This window comes from Sparus aurata, chromosome 3, assembly GCF_900880675.1.
Source record: "Sparus aurata chromosome 3, fSpaAur1.1, whole genome shotgun sequence".
NCBI classification, from domain to species: Eukaryota; Metazoa; Chordata; class Actinopteri; order Spariformes; family Sparidae; genus Sparus; species Sparus aurata.
In genome coordinates this window covers 19,289,363-19,305,283 of record NC_044189.1, presented here as the reverse complement: position 1 = coordinate 19,305,283, position 15,921 = coordinate 19,289,363, and the positions used below count along the sequence as shown (strand labels likewise).

Below are 15,921 nucleotides of genomic sequence, written 5' to 3'. Positions count from 1 at the left end.
AAAATCTTTGAAAAACTTATTTTTCGTCAATTATTTTATTATGTCACTCAAGCCAACATTTTATCGCCATATCAATCTGGATTCCGACCTAATTTCTCCAAAACTACAGCTCTTCTTAAATTCACAAATGATTTGTTTTCAGCATCTGATACTGGCCAACTTACAGGTGCAATTTTTATTGATCTCTCCAAAGCCTTCGACATGGTTGACCATTATCTTCTCCTTGACAAACTCCATCATATTGGACTGAATCAGAATGTAGTCCTTTGGTTCAATTCTTATCTCCACAATAGGCATCAATATGTTTATGTCAATGGTTGTCAATCCAGTCAAATGTTAGTTGATATGGGTGTCCCACAAGGTTCATATTAGGTCCACTTCTTTTTTCCATTTTTATTAATGATTTACCCCAATTGTGCACTACCTGTCATGTTCATCTTCATGCTGACGACACTGTTATTTACTATTCTAATCCTGACATATCACAAATCCAGTACAATTTGCAACAAGATTTTAATATTGTCCAACACTGGTTTAAAAACAATAGACTTGATCTCAATATGAAAAGATCATGTTGCATGGTGTTTGGCACAAAATATGGCTTATCGCACTTACCTGAGTTATTTATACATTTTAGTGATGGAACTCCACTAGAGAGAGTAAATGTATTTAAATACCTTGGTCTTTGGATGGACCCTGAGCTTACTTTTAAACCACATATTGATTTTATTTGTAAAAGAATTTATGGCTGTCTGGGTTCTCTCTACCGTTCAATTAATTGTTTCTCATTTCAAGTCAGGAAAAGAATCATTTCACAACCCATACTAGATTATGCTGATGTTGTTTATCAAAACACCACTGACTCCATCCTCAAACCTCTCAATATTTTACATAACTCCTTATGCAGATTTGTTTTGAGATGTCCATTCAGAACTCACCACTGCAGTATGTACAAGGCCCTCAATTGGCTTCATCCAAAATCCAGGCGTCAGTTTCACTGGGTCTTGTTTCTTTTTGAATGTATCCACTTAACTGTTCCACCGTACTTAAAACAGCTCCTGGTCCAGTATACATCTCCATACCCTCTTAGACATATGACTAATCCATTTTTCACAGTCCCTAAAATTCATAAAGAAATGGGTCGCAAGTCATTCAAATTCAAAGCCCCATCTGATTGGTATAAGCTTCCTTCCTCTTTAAAGTCCATTACCACCTTTTTCATCTTCAGATCAAATTTATTTTCGCATTTAAGAACAAGCTGTTTATGTTTTTGATATTGTTTCTGAGTTTTTCTTTGTTTTACTATTCTATTCATAAATTGCTGTGGTATTCTGTTGCCTGATGTTGCACTCTATTGCAATGTGGTTACACCCGTATGTACATGTATACGCATATGTATGTATGCTTATATGTATATATGTATGTATGTATGTATGTATGTATGTATGTACGTGTTTAAGTAGGTTTGTGTGTGATGGGGTGGGTGGGGTATGGGGGCTGTGGAAGTGGTAGAGCAGTGTGTTTTTGTGTTTTTCCGTCTGTTGTGTATTATTGTAATGTATTTTTTGTGTTATCTTTGTATCTGTGTTGGGACCCCCTCGAAAACGAGATGCTGCATCTCAAGGGGTTATCCTAAATAAATAGAAATAATTAGTATTCTAAGAGGAAGCTGCTACACTGTTTGATTTCTATCTGCCACGCTGTCCCACCCTGATGACACCCCCACCATGCTGCCACTAAACCCAGGAGGGAAAATCAGTTACCTTTAAGTTCTCTCAAAGTGCAGTTCAATAGCCAATGAAATAAGGTGGGTTATATAGATAAAGGCCTGATGCTAACTATAAAACTATCTGCTAATCTGCTAATCTCCCATATATATGCTGTTTGTGTGTCCCCATCTGGGCAATTTAAAGCCCCAAAATGCATTGCTCTCCCAGGGGCCTCATTGTCCTGCAGCAGTGCAGAAGCAACTGAGAGAGAGGGACAGAGACAGGGGGACTCTTCTCATGAATATGGAGCCTTTCATTGGCAACCTCAAATGAATTCCATTATCAGTAGAGATGGAGGCAGGGTTAACATTTTCTGACCTCAGGGTGAAAACACAATGCATTATTGCTTGAGCAGACTGCTGCCAATTCACTAACCAGAGACAAACCCATCTATGAATGAAAAGTACAATCCCGGTCGGCTTAAAAAAAAAAAAACAAGTCTTAGAGAGCTCTCACTGAGCCCTCTGGTTTAAATAGCAATTCTGAGGTGTATCGTAAATAGAGATCTAAGGTCAAAACATAAGAAGTCTTTCTTACAATAAGAAATGTGTACGCCAATTCTGGTCTCACTCAGGCACATACAATCTTTTTCAGTGCCAGCAAAAAGCCAGGCACACTATGTATGGTCATTTTATTTTCCATTATCTGAAATCCTTTAGGGGTTTATAGATAATTTCATTATTCATAAGAAAACAGGTACAATGTGGCAATTAGATTTTTTTTACTTTAAGTGTCATTTATCCATTTCATAAAATGTAAGTAATAACATAAGATATATATATATATATATATATATATATATATATATATATATATATATATATATATATATATATATATATATATATACCGCAAATGGAGACATTTCTATTTCAAAGGACAGTAATATTACAATAATCAATAATTATAGTAAAAAATAAACAATACAATAAAAAGGCAAGAAATACACTAATATACATTGTATAATAAAACTATTATATAATGTGAACTGTGTAATTGTAAATAGTGGGGAAGTGTGTTGTTGTTAATAAATAATACCCACATCAAGCTTTAATCTATTTCTCTGCTTATTATGTGTATGTTCTTAATGTGCAATGTCCCTGTAACTCTAAACTGTATAGATAATCAAAACTATATATACATGGGGCTGATTGCTGTGTAAGAGTAACTCTTGTTGTGTCCACCTCTGTTCTCAGTTACAGCTGGAAAACTACAGAGTGGACAGAGTGCAGGGTGGATGTGCTGCTGAGCCAACAGGACCGTCGGCGTGGAAACCAGACGGGGTTGTGTGGAGGTGGGATTCAGACCCGAGAGGTTTACTGTGTCCAGAGCAGCGCCGACACACCGCCTAACTTGAGCTCGCTCATGAGCAAAGAAGGTGATTCTCCCAGCATGCGTTTCTTCTGTCATCTGTCCTTTTCTCTTGTATTGCTGCCTTGCTGACAGTATTTTCTGGTATGAGCAGTATCTGTTTCAGCAACAAAACCGAAGAAATCATCATTCTAAAAACAAAAATGTAGTAGAATTTGGAGGTGCTAGTGTTGCATTAGCCACCTATGGTCAGTATAATTTCTGCATTTAGCGTTAAAGGCTTACATTGAGACTTATTTGTCCTCATGCAATCAAAAAAATTAAGGAATAAAATGAAAGAAATTTGTTTTTGAATATGATGCATTCTCAGTAGGTGCTGTCAGTCTTGGAAGTGTGTTCCATGTGGTTGATCTGTTTCTGATTTTCGTGCACAGCCAAGGATGGAAACCACTGAAACCAGTTTGCTGACCTTGAGATTACATCTCTGCTATTCCAAATACTATACAGATTTTATATGTAGCTTTTAGACTGCAGAGATATCTATATACCTCAATAAATGTAACACTATGAGCTTCTGTTATGTCTATACTTAGTCAGTGAAAAAAAATCTCCACGTAGTGTGTGTAGCTTTGGCTCCGAATTGATGCCATCTGGGTGTACTTTTTACAGGTCACTAGGTCACTATGACTGAATTCCACTAACACACTGCTGTATCTTCCCTTATAGAAACATTATAAAGATTTTACAGCACCTTTTCAAGTTGGTCACTTTTCTGCACATTGACTGATATAAACCTTTGAGCATTAATGACTGACAAAGCTTAATTTTTCCAAAAGGATTTTTTTGTACAACTTGGCAACCCAAAACGAATCCCTTATTAACCATTTTCGAGGTATGTAGTGACAACTTACGAAACCTTTTTAATGGTTGCTTATATAAACAGCACATATGTATCTAATGGTCAAGGAGTGGATGGTTAAGTTGATGGTAAAGGAATAGTTCACCCCACCAAAAAAAACACACAATATTTCCTGAGGCTACAGTCGAGCAGTGTTGCAGAGTTCTCCTGAACAACCGAAGAAAACAAACGAAGACAAACATCAAATAGCTCCATACAGCTCCATGGAAGCCATGAGGTCCCAAATTGATTTCGAAAGAAAGAAAGCTTTTAGCAGCTACAGTGAGGATTTTGGTTAACAAATGGTGTGAATAACATCTTCTCAGTTTCAAATTGGGATCTCAGGGCTTTCAGAGTCTTGTATTATGCTTGATATGCAGCCATATTATTACGTATTCATTTGTTTGTTTGAATATTTGTTTATTCAAGTCCCCAGCTACTCGTTCAGGAGAATGCTGCAATGCTGTTTTGTTGTGAAGCTCACAAAATTTTTTCTGTACTACTAACCTTAACCTGACTTTCCACAAGCATGGGGTTGAGGAGATGATGACTGTTCATTTTCGGGGAACTGCTCCGTCAGGATGAAGAAATCTGAAATATTATTATGTAGTCATGAGAAAACCAAGTTTACATTATAATCCTTTCAACTGTAGACCCACAAAGGACTCCCATCTACAGTTTCAAAGTCCTGCTTTTCGTCCCCTTGACAACTTTCATATGATTTCAGTAAATCTGTCTGAATTGGAAAAATGGCATCAAACATAATTTGGAAAAACCATTTAGGACTATGTATGACTTTTGTTGGACACGGCTGTATAATTCATATAAATGAAGACTGCTCCAAAGAACAGTGGCAGCATAATTTAGCATGTAATCAGGCTGATTTAGAAGAAAAACGGAAAAAAACTGCTTTCATTCCCAAATAGTGCTTTATAGTAACTTACTAGGAGCCTTGATAATCCGAAGATTTATTCCAGTCCCACTGTATTGCAGCTACAAAGGAATCATTATATTAGACGGAATTCAAATCTGGTGGTGTCATCAGCTCAAATAGCAAACAAACAACATTTGGAAAGATTAAGGTAGCAAGAATCATTATCTTAGCAACAGAAACCAAAGCAGGCATGTGGTGTAAATTATAGCATTTTTAATAGCTCATGTTCTGACACAGGCTGGTTTATAACAGCTTCAAAAAACATCTGTGAGTGCCAAGTCGCAGACAAGAAAACTTGTTTATGGGCTCTGGAATCATCTGCTCAGGCTTGCGTTTCACACACACACCAAAGGCATGTCATCTGTTTTGGCTCTGCTCAGAGTCACTGATACCACCCGCTGCTTTTTCATCCATGTATGAACCAGAGAGGAGAGTAAAGTGGTTTCCCCTCATATCCAATCTGGGACTGGGCTATATGAATATGCTAATGTGAGTGCAAAAGCCACACAGAAAGGATAGCAGATGAAATATGAGCTTTCACCTAAATTGGTGGCATTACTGAGCACATTGAGCGTGGAAGTGGTCCTGTAGCATGGCCATGCTTATCCAGCACTGACACGATAAGTCTCAGTCCATCTGGTTTGGGAGGCTGAACTGGCATCTGCTGCTAGAAATCATTCAGATCAGATGCTCCCAACCAGCCACACGCTTTCATCCTTTAGTGTCAAGACTCCACATTTTGTTAACAGCAGGTGAGTCTCACACTTTCCACAGTTTCCCTTTACATATACTGTTAAGGTGAAAAAGTGGTTACTATCTGCAGCTAAGCCTGCATGTTAATACAGTAGTTGTTATGGAAAGTGTTTTTGGGTGGAAGTAGGGAGACATTAATCGAGGCATCATGACAGGTGAGAAGTGACTAGATTCGGCTTCAAGGTGTCACGAACAAAGGATGGTGGCAACCGGAGAAAAGTGAGAAGAGTTGAATGGGTGTGATGAATTATATGAGACAAGCTCTGCCAGCTCAGCTGCAGAGACACATCCTCCTTTTTCTCACCCTGCACCTCGGTGCTGTCACGTTTCGCATAATTTAGCTTTAACTTAGACATGCCATGCTGTAAATTACAGCTTTTATCCATCCTGTGTATTCATTTGCACGGTTTCTTGCTCCCTTATTTTAGCTGTGTCTTCGTTGGATACAAATAACTTCCTCACTGCAATCTTACAGTGGAATTTCTTTGGAAGTGATTGTGGAAGCGTGGAAGCTGATTGGCTGGAGGAAATGACGGATCTGATTAGTTAACTGTCTCTATCTTGTAAACACCTTACACTTGCATACAACATCACCCAGGACTAACACCTGGAGCCTGGATGAATGAAGTTATGTTTATGGTTACACTTTCCTTGCTTTAACAATGCTCAGTCATGGTGACCCTGGTCACCCGCTTTACCGGTGAGAACATGTACAACAGGAATATTTGTTTTATTTGGATAATGGCTTCTGTGAGTGAGAGAAATGACTCAAATTGGCTGTTCGGCTAAGTGAATCAGTGCACAAGAAGAGAAACAGAAAAATAAAGGCTGTAGAGGCCTTTTACCCATGGGCATCGCAGCCATTATACTTCCACGTCACTCCCATGTTTTAAAATGACTAGTGTCGTCCACCCCCTGTTTGCCTGCGTCGGTCTAATCCACTCAGTGCTCTTGTCAAAGTGCTGCATCTGTGCTTCATTAGCCATTTAAATTCCCTTCCACTTGCTTATTGAGAGAATGCCCAAATGAATGAAACTCCATACCATCTTTTCACTGCAACATTGCACAGAGTCAGATTGGTAGGCAGATCCACAGATTGATAGATCACACACACAACACAAATGCAATGCAAACAGTTTACTTGTCAATGAAGTGCAGATGCCAGGCAGCTGAGTTAAGGTGGCTCAAACACTGTCATCACAAAAAGCCTTGAACAGTATAGTAGGTAGGAAAACTAGCAAATGAAACGGAAACACTGGGAGAAAAAGAATGTGATGAAATGAGTTAACGCACAATCTTACAAAATGCAGGCCTTGCAAGCCAGTTTAAAACACATCCATGTATCCATAGTGAAGCTGATCATTCCTGAACGTCAGGTTTTATATATTACATCATTTCAGTTTTCCTTGAAACATTCAAACTCAATATAGTTTCCAGTGTTCGAAAGACATAACAACCAGCTTATTTCACAACCAGAATATCAATGAACATAGAGGCAATAATGAAAAAATATGTATATTAATTCTGTGAGTTGAAATGTTTCCTGTGCCTCTGAGCCAACACAGTACAGATTATAAATGGAGTACACAGTATAAATATAATGCAGCTTGTTCTTCATGCACAAGTGTTTGTTAAACAGGTAGCAGGGAGAAAATCACAGATGCACTATGAGCTTTAAGGTTGTGGGTTCACACCTAAAATCCTGATGTTAGAGTTTCTCCAGAGATCAGCCTCTGGAAGAATAAAGTGATCATCCAGCAAAAGTGTTTGCTGTCCACTTTATTTTTTTTGTTAAATATTTTTATGGGGAGTTAAGGCTCTTTGAAAAAGAAATCAATGTCACATTAGCATTGAGTATCATATCACATCCATGTCGCAAAAATAAACACAATACAATAGACATTGTGTCAGGCCTGGGCAGAAATGAGGACTCAGATGCGGAAGGTGAACAGTTTAGACAGGCTTTTATTCTGAAACTTCTGTCTCGACTTTAGAATGAGTGATAACTCAACAGGCTAAGAAACTCTGAGCTAGTCAGAACAAGGAACAACACACTCGCACACAAGAAACCAAAAATCACTCCCACAAGGGAGGAACCAAAAACTCTATGTCTACTCTATGCTTCGAGGGATAACGCTATGAAAATTACTTGCAAAAGAAAACCACTCGAGGAGGGAAAAAGCAAAAGGCTGAAAACCAAAATTATGCTGCACTGAGCTAAGAAAACTACAACACAAAGTCACTCCAAACCGGAGGAAAACACAAGCACTATGAAATTAACTTCTCAAAAAAACAAAGCTGACCAAAAATGTAATCAAAATCACTCTTCTTCAGAAGAAAACAGAAATTCAGAAATCAAAAGCGTGGCAATACTTAGACGCAAAGGCCGTGACAAGGCTGTGGATCAAGGCTGGACGCATTCGACGAGACGAACGAAATACTAATGAGACAGGGGAAGACACAGACTATATACACATGAGGGAAGGGAACACAGGTGGAAACAATCATGGATCAGGGGAGACGTCAGACCGGTGACCCAAGAGGAAGGGCAAGTGACCTGAAACGAGAGGAGAGTTACTTTTCAAAATAAAACATGAAATTCACAAGACAGAAAACCCAAGACAGGACAGTCCTCACCGCGGTGTGACACATTGATACAATACAATAGAAATACAATAGAAATACTTTGCATCTTGAGGAATGAAGGACAAGGCATACAGTCAACCTCCTAGGATATTTTTAACTTTTGTGGCCCGTGAGAACATAGGCGGGCGAAACAAGAAGCAATATACAATTCAAAAGGATAACAAATAAATAGATAATAAATAGGGATACATCTGTGGAAAAGAAAAAAAAATAATGAATAAGAATAATGATAATAATGATAATAGAAAGAAAGATATAAATCACAGGATTGGTTATAATGTATGGCGCAGACTGAAATAATGCAGCACTGAGTACAAACTTTATTCTAAATCTTTATTTTAACATACAAATGATTCAGGTTCAAATCTAGGCCCACACTACATTCCCTATAACTTCAATCATGTGATTGTCACAACTGATTAATAAGTTCAGATTCTGTACATATTTTATTGTAATTGTAGACAGTCTTTTAACATCCAGAGAGTTATCAAAATGTAGAATAATTTTGGAAAAAAAGGAAAGCAATCCATCGTCTCTGGCAGCAACGGGGCTGTAAAAACTACCGTCAATTTTAGTGGCCCGTCCAAATTGTAAAGCCTACCTGAACATCAATCTGTCCTTACCTGCCAACCCTGCACTGACTCCTCCCATAACTCACTGCGAGTGACCACAGTCTATTCACCACACTCCTGTGGCGTAGTGAGCTCATTGTTTATGGACACGAATGTCAGAGAAAGTACAGCCACACTTTTCATTAGTGGGTGTTGGGCTGCCATGCTTGTGCCTTGTCTCCAATCCAGTTTGTGATTTTCATTGACAGGATCCCGAGGTGCAGCCGTAGAGAGGAAAGTGTCTGATTTGAGAACTTCAAAATTGCGTTGCTGCTCTTTGCAGATTATGTGTTTCTTTTGGCTTCTTCGACCCTGTGACCTCCAGCAGGCACTGGGGCAGTTTGCAGTCGAGTGTGAAGTGGTGGGGATGAGGGTCAGCACCTCTGAGTCTGAGGCCATGGTTCTCTGCCAGAAAATGGTTGATCGATCCTTATTCTAAATGTCTCTTTTCAGTGGTGGACACCAGTTAGTAAAACAATGGGTAGCAAGAAAAAACAAAAACTATGTAGAATAATGACAATTAATGTCATGTCAAATAATGAATGTAATCAAAACCAAGAGTCTGCCACAGAATTTTGAAAACTATGAAGACTCTGACTTGTGGAAAGAAAAACAAAAAAACATTGACCTTGTATTTCAAGAGAACAGTTGGATGATTTTGTCAATCACTTCAGTAGAGTCAGTTATGAGTCTTTGGAGTCAGCAGCCACCTATAACATTGAGTTCGACTGTCATCTTTTCAATGCATTCTACATATATGGCAGCCTTTTACCATGACCATGCTAATTTGTTAATTTCCTGGTTCTTGTGTGCCAGGATGCTGTGGATGATGTCATTGTGATGAGTCAAGCATTTCTATTGAGGGACTCCCTAGCCTAATAAGGCTGATGTAATCTTATCATTTGCTTTCATGGATGATCAGCGTATCCCACAGTGTCTGAGATAGGATAGTCTGGCAGCATTATCTGTGAACACACATCACTCAAAGTCCAATTAGTGGGAGCTACCACCATCCAGATCGCTACCCATTTTTGATGTGATACACTCACAGAAGGAGAGTGCTGGATTTACTCAGTCCTGAACTGTTCCACATCCATGCAAAGATTACTGCTGACAACATCACTGTTTAATACAATATGTTATTGGTTTACTATAAGCATCTTTTTATTCTCCCTGATGTCACATATTTCACGGCCAGTTTCCCAGGGTCTTTTGATGATTAAAATATATTTTAAGATGTTTCTGCTATAAGGCTTATCAGTTGTTTTTCCTCCACTGGTTCTGGTGAATGTTAAACCAATTGGAGAGCAAATAGTGACATGCTGTACAACAGCTGTGCCAATGTGAAAGCCATGAATCCTTGGCCAGAAATGAACTGGGAGACAGGTTATTGACGGCAGCTGGCACTTAGCAGCACAGGGTGGCGGCCTCTGAGGTTCCTAAATTGGTTGCTGGAGGAGCAGTAAGAAGACTAGACCATCTGGCACAGAGATACCTGGGCAAGGGCAGTCTGTGTGGAAAATTCCATTAATCAGCCTTTGTTATGGCTGTGGAGAACTGCTTAGACTAGACGAGGAAGGAGGAGAACAAAGAGGCTATTGTCCTCGAAAAGTTCTACTGGATAATGTGAATGGAAAGCTTTTTATAGGAATCAGGATGTCTGACTGTTCTGCTGCCCTAACGATACCTGAACATGTTGGAATTAAAATCATCAGCAGGTCATTTGGATGCTCTAATTCAGCATCTGTTAGCACAGTGGCATATTTACTGATCATCTGTTTTATAGCTCAGCAAATGATAGGGCATATTCATAGCCAGCACTGACAATTTGGTGTCCGATGTTCTTTGCCAGTATTATCAGCATTTTCCATAAACCCTCATTTGACTTGCCAAACTAAATGGATTTGACTCCCTCGTCCAAATATTCAGCCATTTATTGGTGTGGTTCTAGAGATGGCAATGTCGGTTGATTGGCCAAGACTGAAGCATTTTGAAAGGGATTAAATGGAACGTCATGAAATTTTGTAGATATTCATGGTTTCGTGCCATCAATGACAGTATAAGCCTACCCTTGAGTGTAATACTGTGATTATACAACTGTTACCAACAAAATAAGATGACATGGTTTAGAGAGTAATTGAAATACAAAGGATCATAAAGTGTATCCTTAACAGGATTGGAAATGACAACAGGCTGTGATTTGAGTTCCCAGCTGGCGACGAACAAAAAAGTGTGTTTCTGTCTGTTTTTTGAAAATGTTAGTGGAAGTTGCCTCCTGACTGTGTAAGGGAAAATCTCCCTGTTGAAGTTTGAGAGTTGCTAATTCTCTGAAGAATTTCAGACACGGTGTGAATCAGATCTCTTTAAAACATGCAGCAAAATACATGGAGCATGGAGAGAAGACACAGTGTTCCCTGCAGTCGTCCAAATCCAAATGACCCTGTTTGTGTTGATCATGCCTTACCAAGAGCAGTGACCCTTAGATGTTTTAGTGGACAATGAGTGTCATCATATGTACGTTTCTGTTATAGCTCAGCTAAAGAGAATTCTGAATCATATGAATCCCTGACCTGTTAACTCACGAATTCCCCATACCTCAGGTGAAGGGGCTCTCCCCTCCTCTCACATCCAGATATGTGTATATACACAGTGATTTCTGAATCTAAAACTGTTATTTCTCACATTCCTTCCTTTTGACACAAAGAATGAACATGTGTTTGGGAATTACATCAAATAACAAAAATTACGATACAGTAAATAGAAAAATACAACACGCATTAAAACAAATCATACTCACGGTTCTGTGTATTCCTTTTGAGTGGAAAACAGAGATCAATTAATTCGAGAGGTCACACTTTTGGACATCTGACTGATAACTTAAGACACTATTGATTTGATTTCAGCATTCCTCTTAGGAGATGGTGCCCCCTAAAACAAGTGCCAAATTATTGAAATTTCATTACAATTGGTAATGTGGTGAAATTTAGGAGGGCAGAGGTATTGAGAGCTAGGTGGTAAAATAACAATAAATTGAATTAGAGAGTGATGGAGTGGAGGAGGAGACTGAAAGGTCAGTGAAGTTCTGAAGTAGCTTTCCATACTTATTATAAAAATCTTACTCAACAGGTGATAGAAATAGCCTACCAGGAGGTAATAGTCTATAAAAGTCCACAAAACGCAAGACACAAACACCTGTGTATATGATATATATAAGCTTCTTCTGTTCCAGCTCTGACAGCTACAATGTTGTCATGGAAATGGTAAAGTAATATTTTTTATTTTAATGTAGAGTAAAGTGTGCTGTTAGAGTGTGCTTTAAATGTCTAGTTAACCAATCACATTGCTTGGTTGGAACCACTTGTTGTACATTTCACTAATGACTTTGGCGATCTCAAACACACTGTTCAAGTGTGCAAAATTCACTAATGTGTAGCATACAGTGGAATATTCTGATGAGCATGGTAATTAATCAGTCTTCTCAGCCAGTCACAGTCAGAATGGGGCATGAAATGATTAATGAAAGGGAGAGCAGGGTGCAGAAAGTAGAATAATAATGATGTTGTTCTGAAGGTTCAGAGTGGCAATATGAGAACATGTGTGGCCAGAAGCCAGAGGGACATGGCTTTTAAAACTTAATTTGTTGAGAATTTTTTACATTTTCATTTTGCATACTTTTGACTCTTTAAAATTTTTTTTACACAAGCCCCTACAGCCAAAACATCTTTTACCTTTAATCCCAGGCATAGTTCAATACTAAGTATTTAATTCCTATACTCCTAATACGGGTGTTGGCTTTTATTTGTGAGAATAGGTTGATTATAATAGAGCTGCAATGATTAATCTATTTATTTGACTACTGAATTAATGGCTGACTATTTTGATAATCACACACTTTCGACATATCACCCACTATTGTTTTACATGGGCACTCAAGGGCATGCCATATGCACACACATTTAAGCGACACCATTAAAAGATCCACGTTTGGCCACCCGGGGGCATCTTGCATGTGAATGAGGCTCGATCCTGTTGTGGTGCAGCGAAAATGAATCATCAGCCTGATGACCTTGCAGATAATCACCTACAGCTGTTTGGAGCTGAGTTCCTTGGAGAATCAAGCCAAATAGAAGAATTGCCTGCCCAACTGGGAAAATTATTTTGTAAGATGCTCTTTAACTGTGTATCACCAGTAGGCATGCCAAAGCACCTATCACACCAGTCTGTTTAAATAGATTAAAATAAAAATACTCTGCTTGGAACAGTATCATTTGTCTGATATGTTTTTTTCCACAAAAAAGGAGAATTACCACATTAAAATAGCTTGAAGCTTGAAAAATAACTGAAATAAAGTCAGCACTTCAGGAGTTCATTCTGTACTGTCTTACATGTTCTTTTAAACACCAGCTCTCTCTAGAGTTTCTTGTACTGCTGCATCAAGTGATGCAACAAAATCCACCATTCCTCTGACACCTGGATTTCTATGGCCACGGAGTTCTAGGTCAAATGCACCACAGTTCTATACATGCTCTACATTGTCTTCAGAATTCAACACATTTACAAATGAAGCAAGGTTTTTCATAACTATTGATTTTTATGTATTTGAACTTCATTAGAAATTTAACTCATTCAGGTCAATTTACACAACGCAAGCTGATGGTGATGTGGGTCGAGTGGATGGGGCACCAGCATTCTCCTCCTGAATCATCCTCATGATGGCTACAGAGCCTGGGGTTCTTGGAACATGATTGTGTTCTCTAGATTTGAGGTCTCACCAATGCCTTTCCCATTGGCATTGTACGTTGAGATGTCTAATATGTCAAAGAATATCACCAGTGGCCAGTGTAGGGTCCTCCTTTTGCAGCTGTAGACAGTCACCAGCCTGTCCATGTTGTCCACCCCTCCTTTGGTGACATCATAATCCATGATGATCTCTGGTTTTGATGCTCCTGGCCACAGATTCTCCCATCCCTGTGCAGTGGACTCATGAGCACCACATTCTTGACTTTCTTTGACGGGCTGTTCCTGTGGCTCATCTTCATTTTGGAACTAGACACTTTCAACATTTCACATCCTCTTCATATCACATCTTCTTCTTCAAAGTCACTGTCAGAAATGCGATCCTCACATTCTGAAACGTCCTCCTCCACATCATCATCAGAAGCTTCTCTCTCTTCCAAAATCAATTGCAAGGCCCTCTGAGCAGAGAATCGTTTGGCCATTTTGATCAGCTGTAATAAGGAACCACACTGGCAAAGCTAAATTTATTGTGTCCCGATCCCCAATTTGCAAATAGAGTATGAGTGATTGAAATAATTAATCGTATCGTTTTTCTTTTGATAAAAAGTGAAAACGGGTCCTACAGACCGAAACACCATACAAAGGTTATAACTTTCTTTCTCACACAGACCATATTTAATTATTATTAGGCTACCATATCACAAGGTCGTCAATATTATGCTTCAGCTTTTTGTTTTTCAAAAGTACTGTATGAAAGTTAAAGTAATATGGCTGGGGAATGAATGATTTAACAGGATGGAAAAACTGCATGTGCAGCACTCGTCTGAGTGGCTGACCCAGACATGTTTCAATTTCTTGAAGACGTCTCACCTCTCATCCAAGAGGCTTCTTCAGTTCTAACTAACTGGAGGGGAGTTGCAGGCTTTTAAACTGTGTGTGGGAGTGTCCTTACAGAGTCGTTGAGGACACGTGTGAGCTCTGAATTTCAGTGTCAATATGGCCACTTGTGGGTCGTTGACCCAACGGGCATTCATGTGGGTTGTTAGTACTAAGTGAGCCTAGGTGTGAATGGTTGTTAAGCTGTCGGGTGAGGGAACTCAGTACTGCATTGTAGGTGGGTGATAAGCAATGTCGTTGGCCACCTCCTCTGTTAAAAGACGGTTGATCCAGTTTAATAGATGGATTCCTTAACTCCTCTTTCAAACCATCTCTCCTCTCTGGCCAGGATGTTCACATTGTTGTCCTCAAAGGTTAAGTTTAAAGGGTATTGATGCTGTATGTTTTTTTGTGAGGGAAGCAGCAACTCTGGTGACACCCTCCAACTGAATTATACAGTGTCTACAGTTGAGTCTAGGGAGACCCCAAGGTGGTGTTGGGGAGGGGAGGGGAAAATGGTGGCCGCTGTGACTGTACATGCTACTCAGTAACTGTATAATATTTAGGCTGCTCATTTGAATATATAAAGTCTAATTCAGTGAAGATCCATATGACTCTCTTCATATGCAATTTTCATTTATTTTACTGTGCTCTATTTCATTTTGCCTTTATGATTTTTCACAACATAACCTGCAGTATGCCATTGACATTTGTTTGTGTCCTCAAAGAATTGCGACCAATGGACAATGATCTGTGTCTGAGTATCCCACCGAACACCACCCAACTCTGCCACATCAGCTGTCCAGTTGAGTGTGAGGTATCTTCATGGAGTGCCTGGGGACCCTGCACCTATGAAAACTGCCAGGACCAAGCAGCCAAAAAAGGTAAGACCTCACTATGAGAATCCTAATGCCACTGTGCCATAAAGTAGAGTTCAACAGGCACATTCGACTATAACTCTAACCTGAACCCAGGTTGAATAAGTCATGAAAGGAAAACATTTTTTATGGTGGCGTGGTGAGGATGAATCGAGGGATCTCACAGCCTAAAGAAAGAAGCTGCTCTGTTGGCTGTCGTTGTGGTACAGCACTAAAGACAACTTGTTTTGCTTTGTCCACAGAAGCTTCCGGAATCAACAAAAGGTTTCTTGTAGCAGCTTTAAATGCTGAGAATCTGTCTGTGTGTTCTAAGTGGCCAGGGGTGCCCAGTTGCTCGCACCACACCACAGATGCCACTAAAACTTACACATAGGACCTTTAAGGTTGTGCCTGTTGTGCTGCTACTTCCTGTGATGACACCTCTTTTTGACCGTTGGTACTGAAACAATAGCATGTGGTGTGTTAGCTAATGCGACCAACCTGATTTTTTAGGGTACTGGGTTGTCAC

General features: G+C 39.3%; 1 protein-coding gene across 1 annotated transcript in view; it reads left to right on the top strand.

The window, feature by feature from the left end:
• Positions 1 to 15,921, top strand: part of thsd7aa (thrombospondin, type I, domain containing 7Aa) — a 185,206-nt gene that overhangs the window by 63,752 nt on the left and 105,533 nt on the right. The window contains exons 4-5 of the mRNA XM_030411820.1: positions 2,966 to 3,147; positions 15,264 to 15,419. Coding sequence (XP_030267680.1) covers positions 2,966 to 3,147; positions 15,264 to 15,419 — 338 coding nt within the window. The remainder of the gene's footprint in view (positions 1 to 2,965; positions 3,148 to 15,263; positions 15,420 to 15,921) is intronic.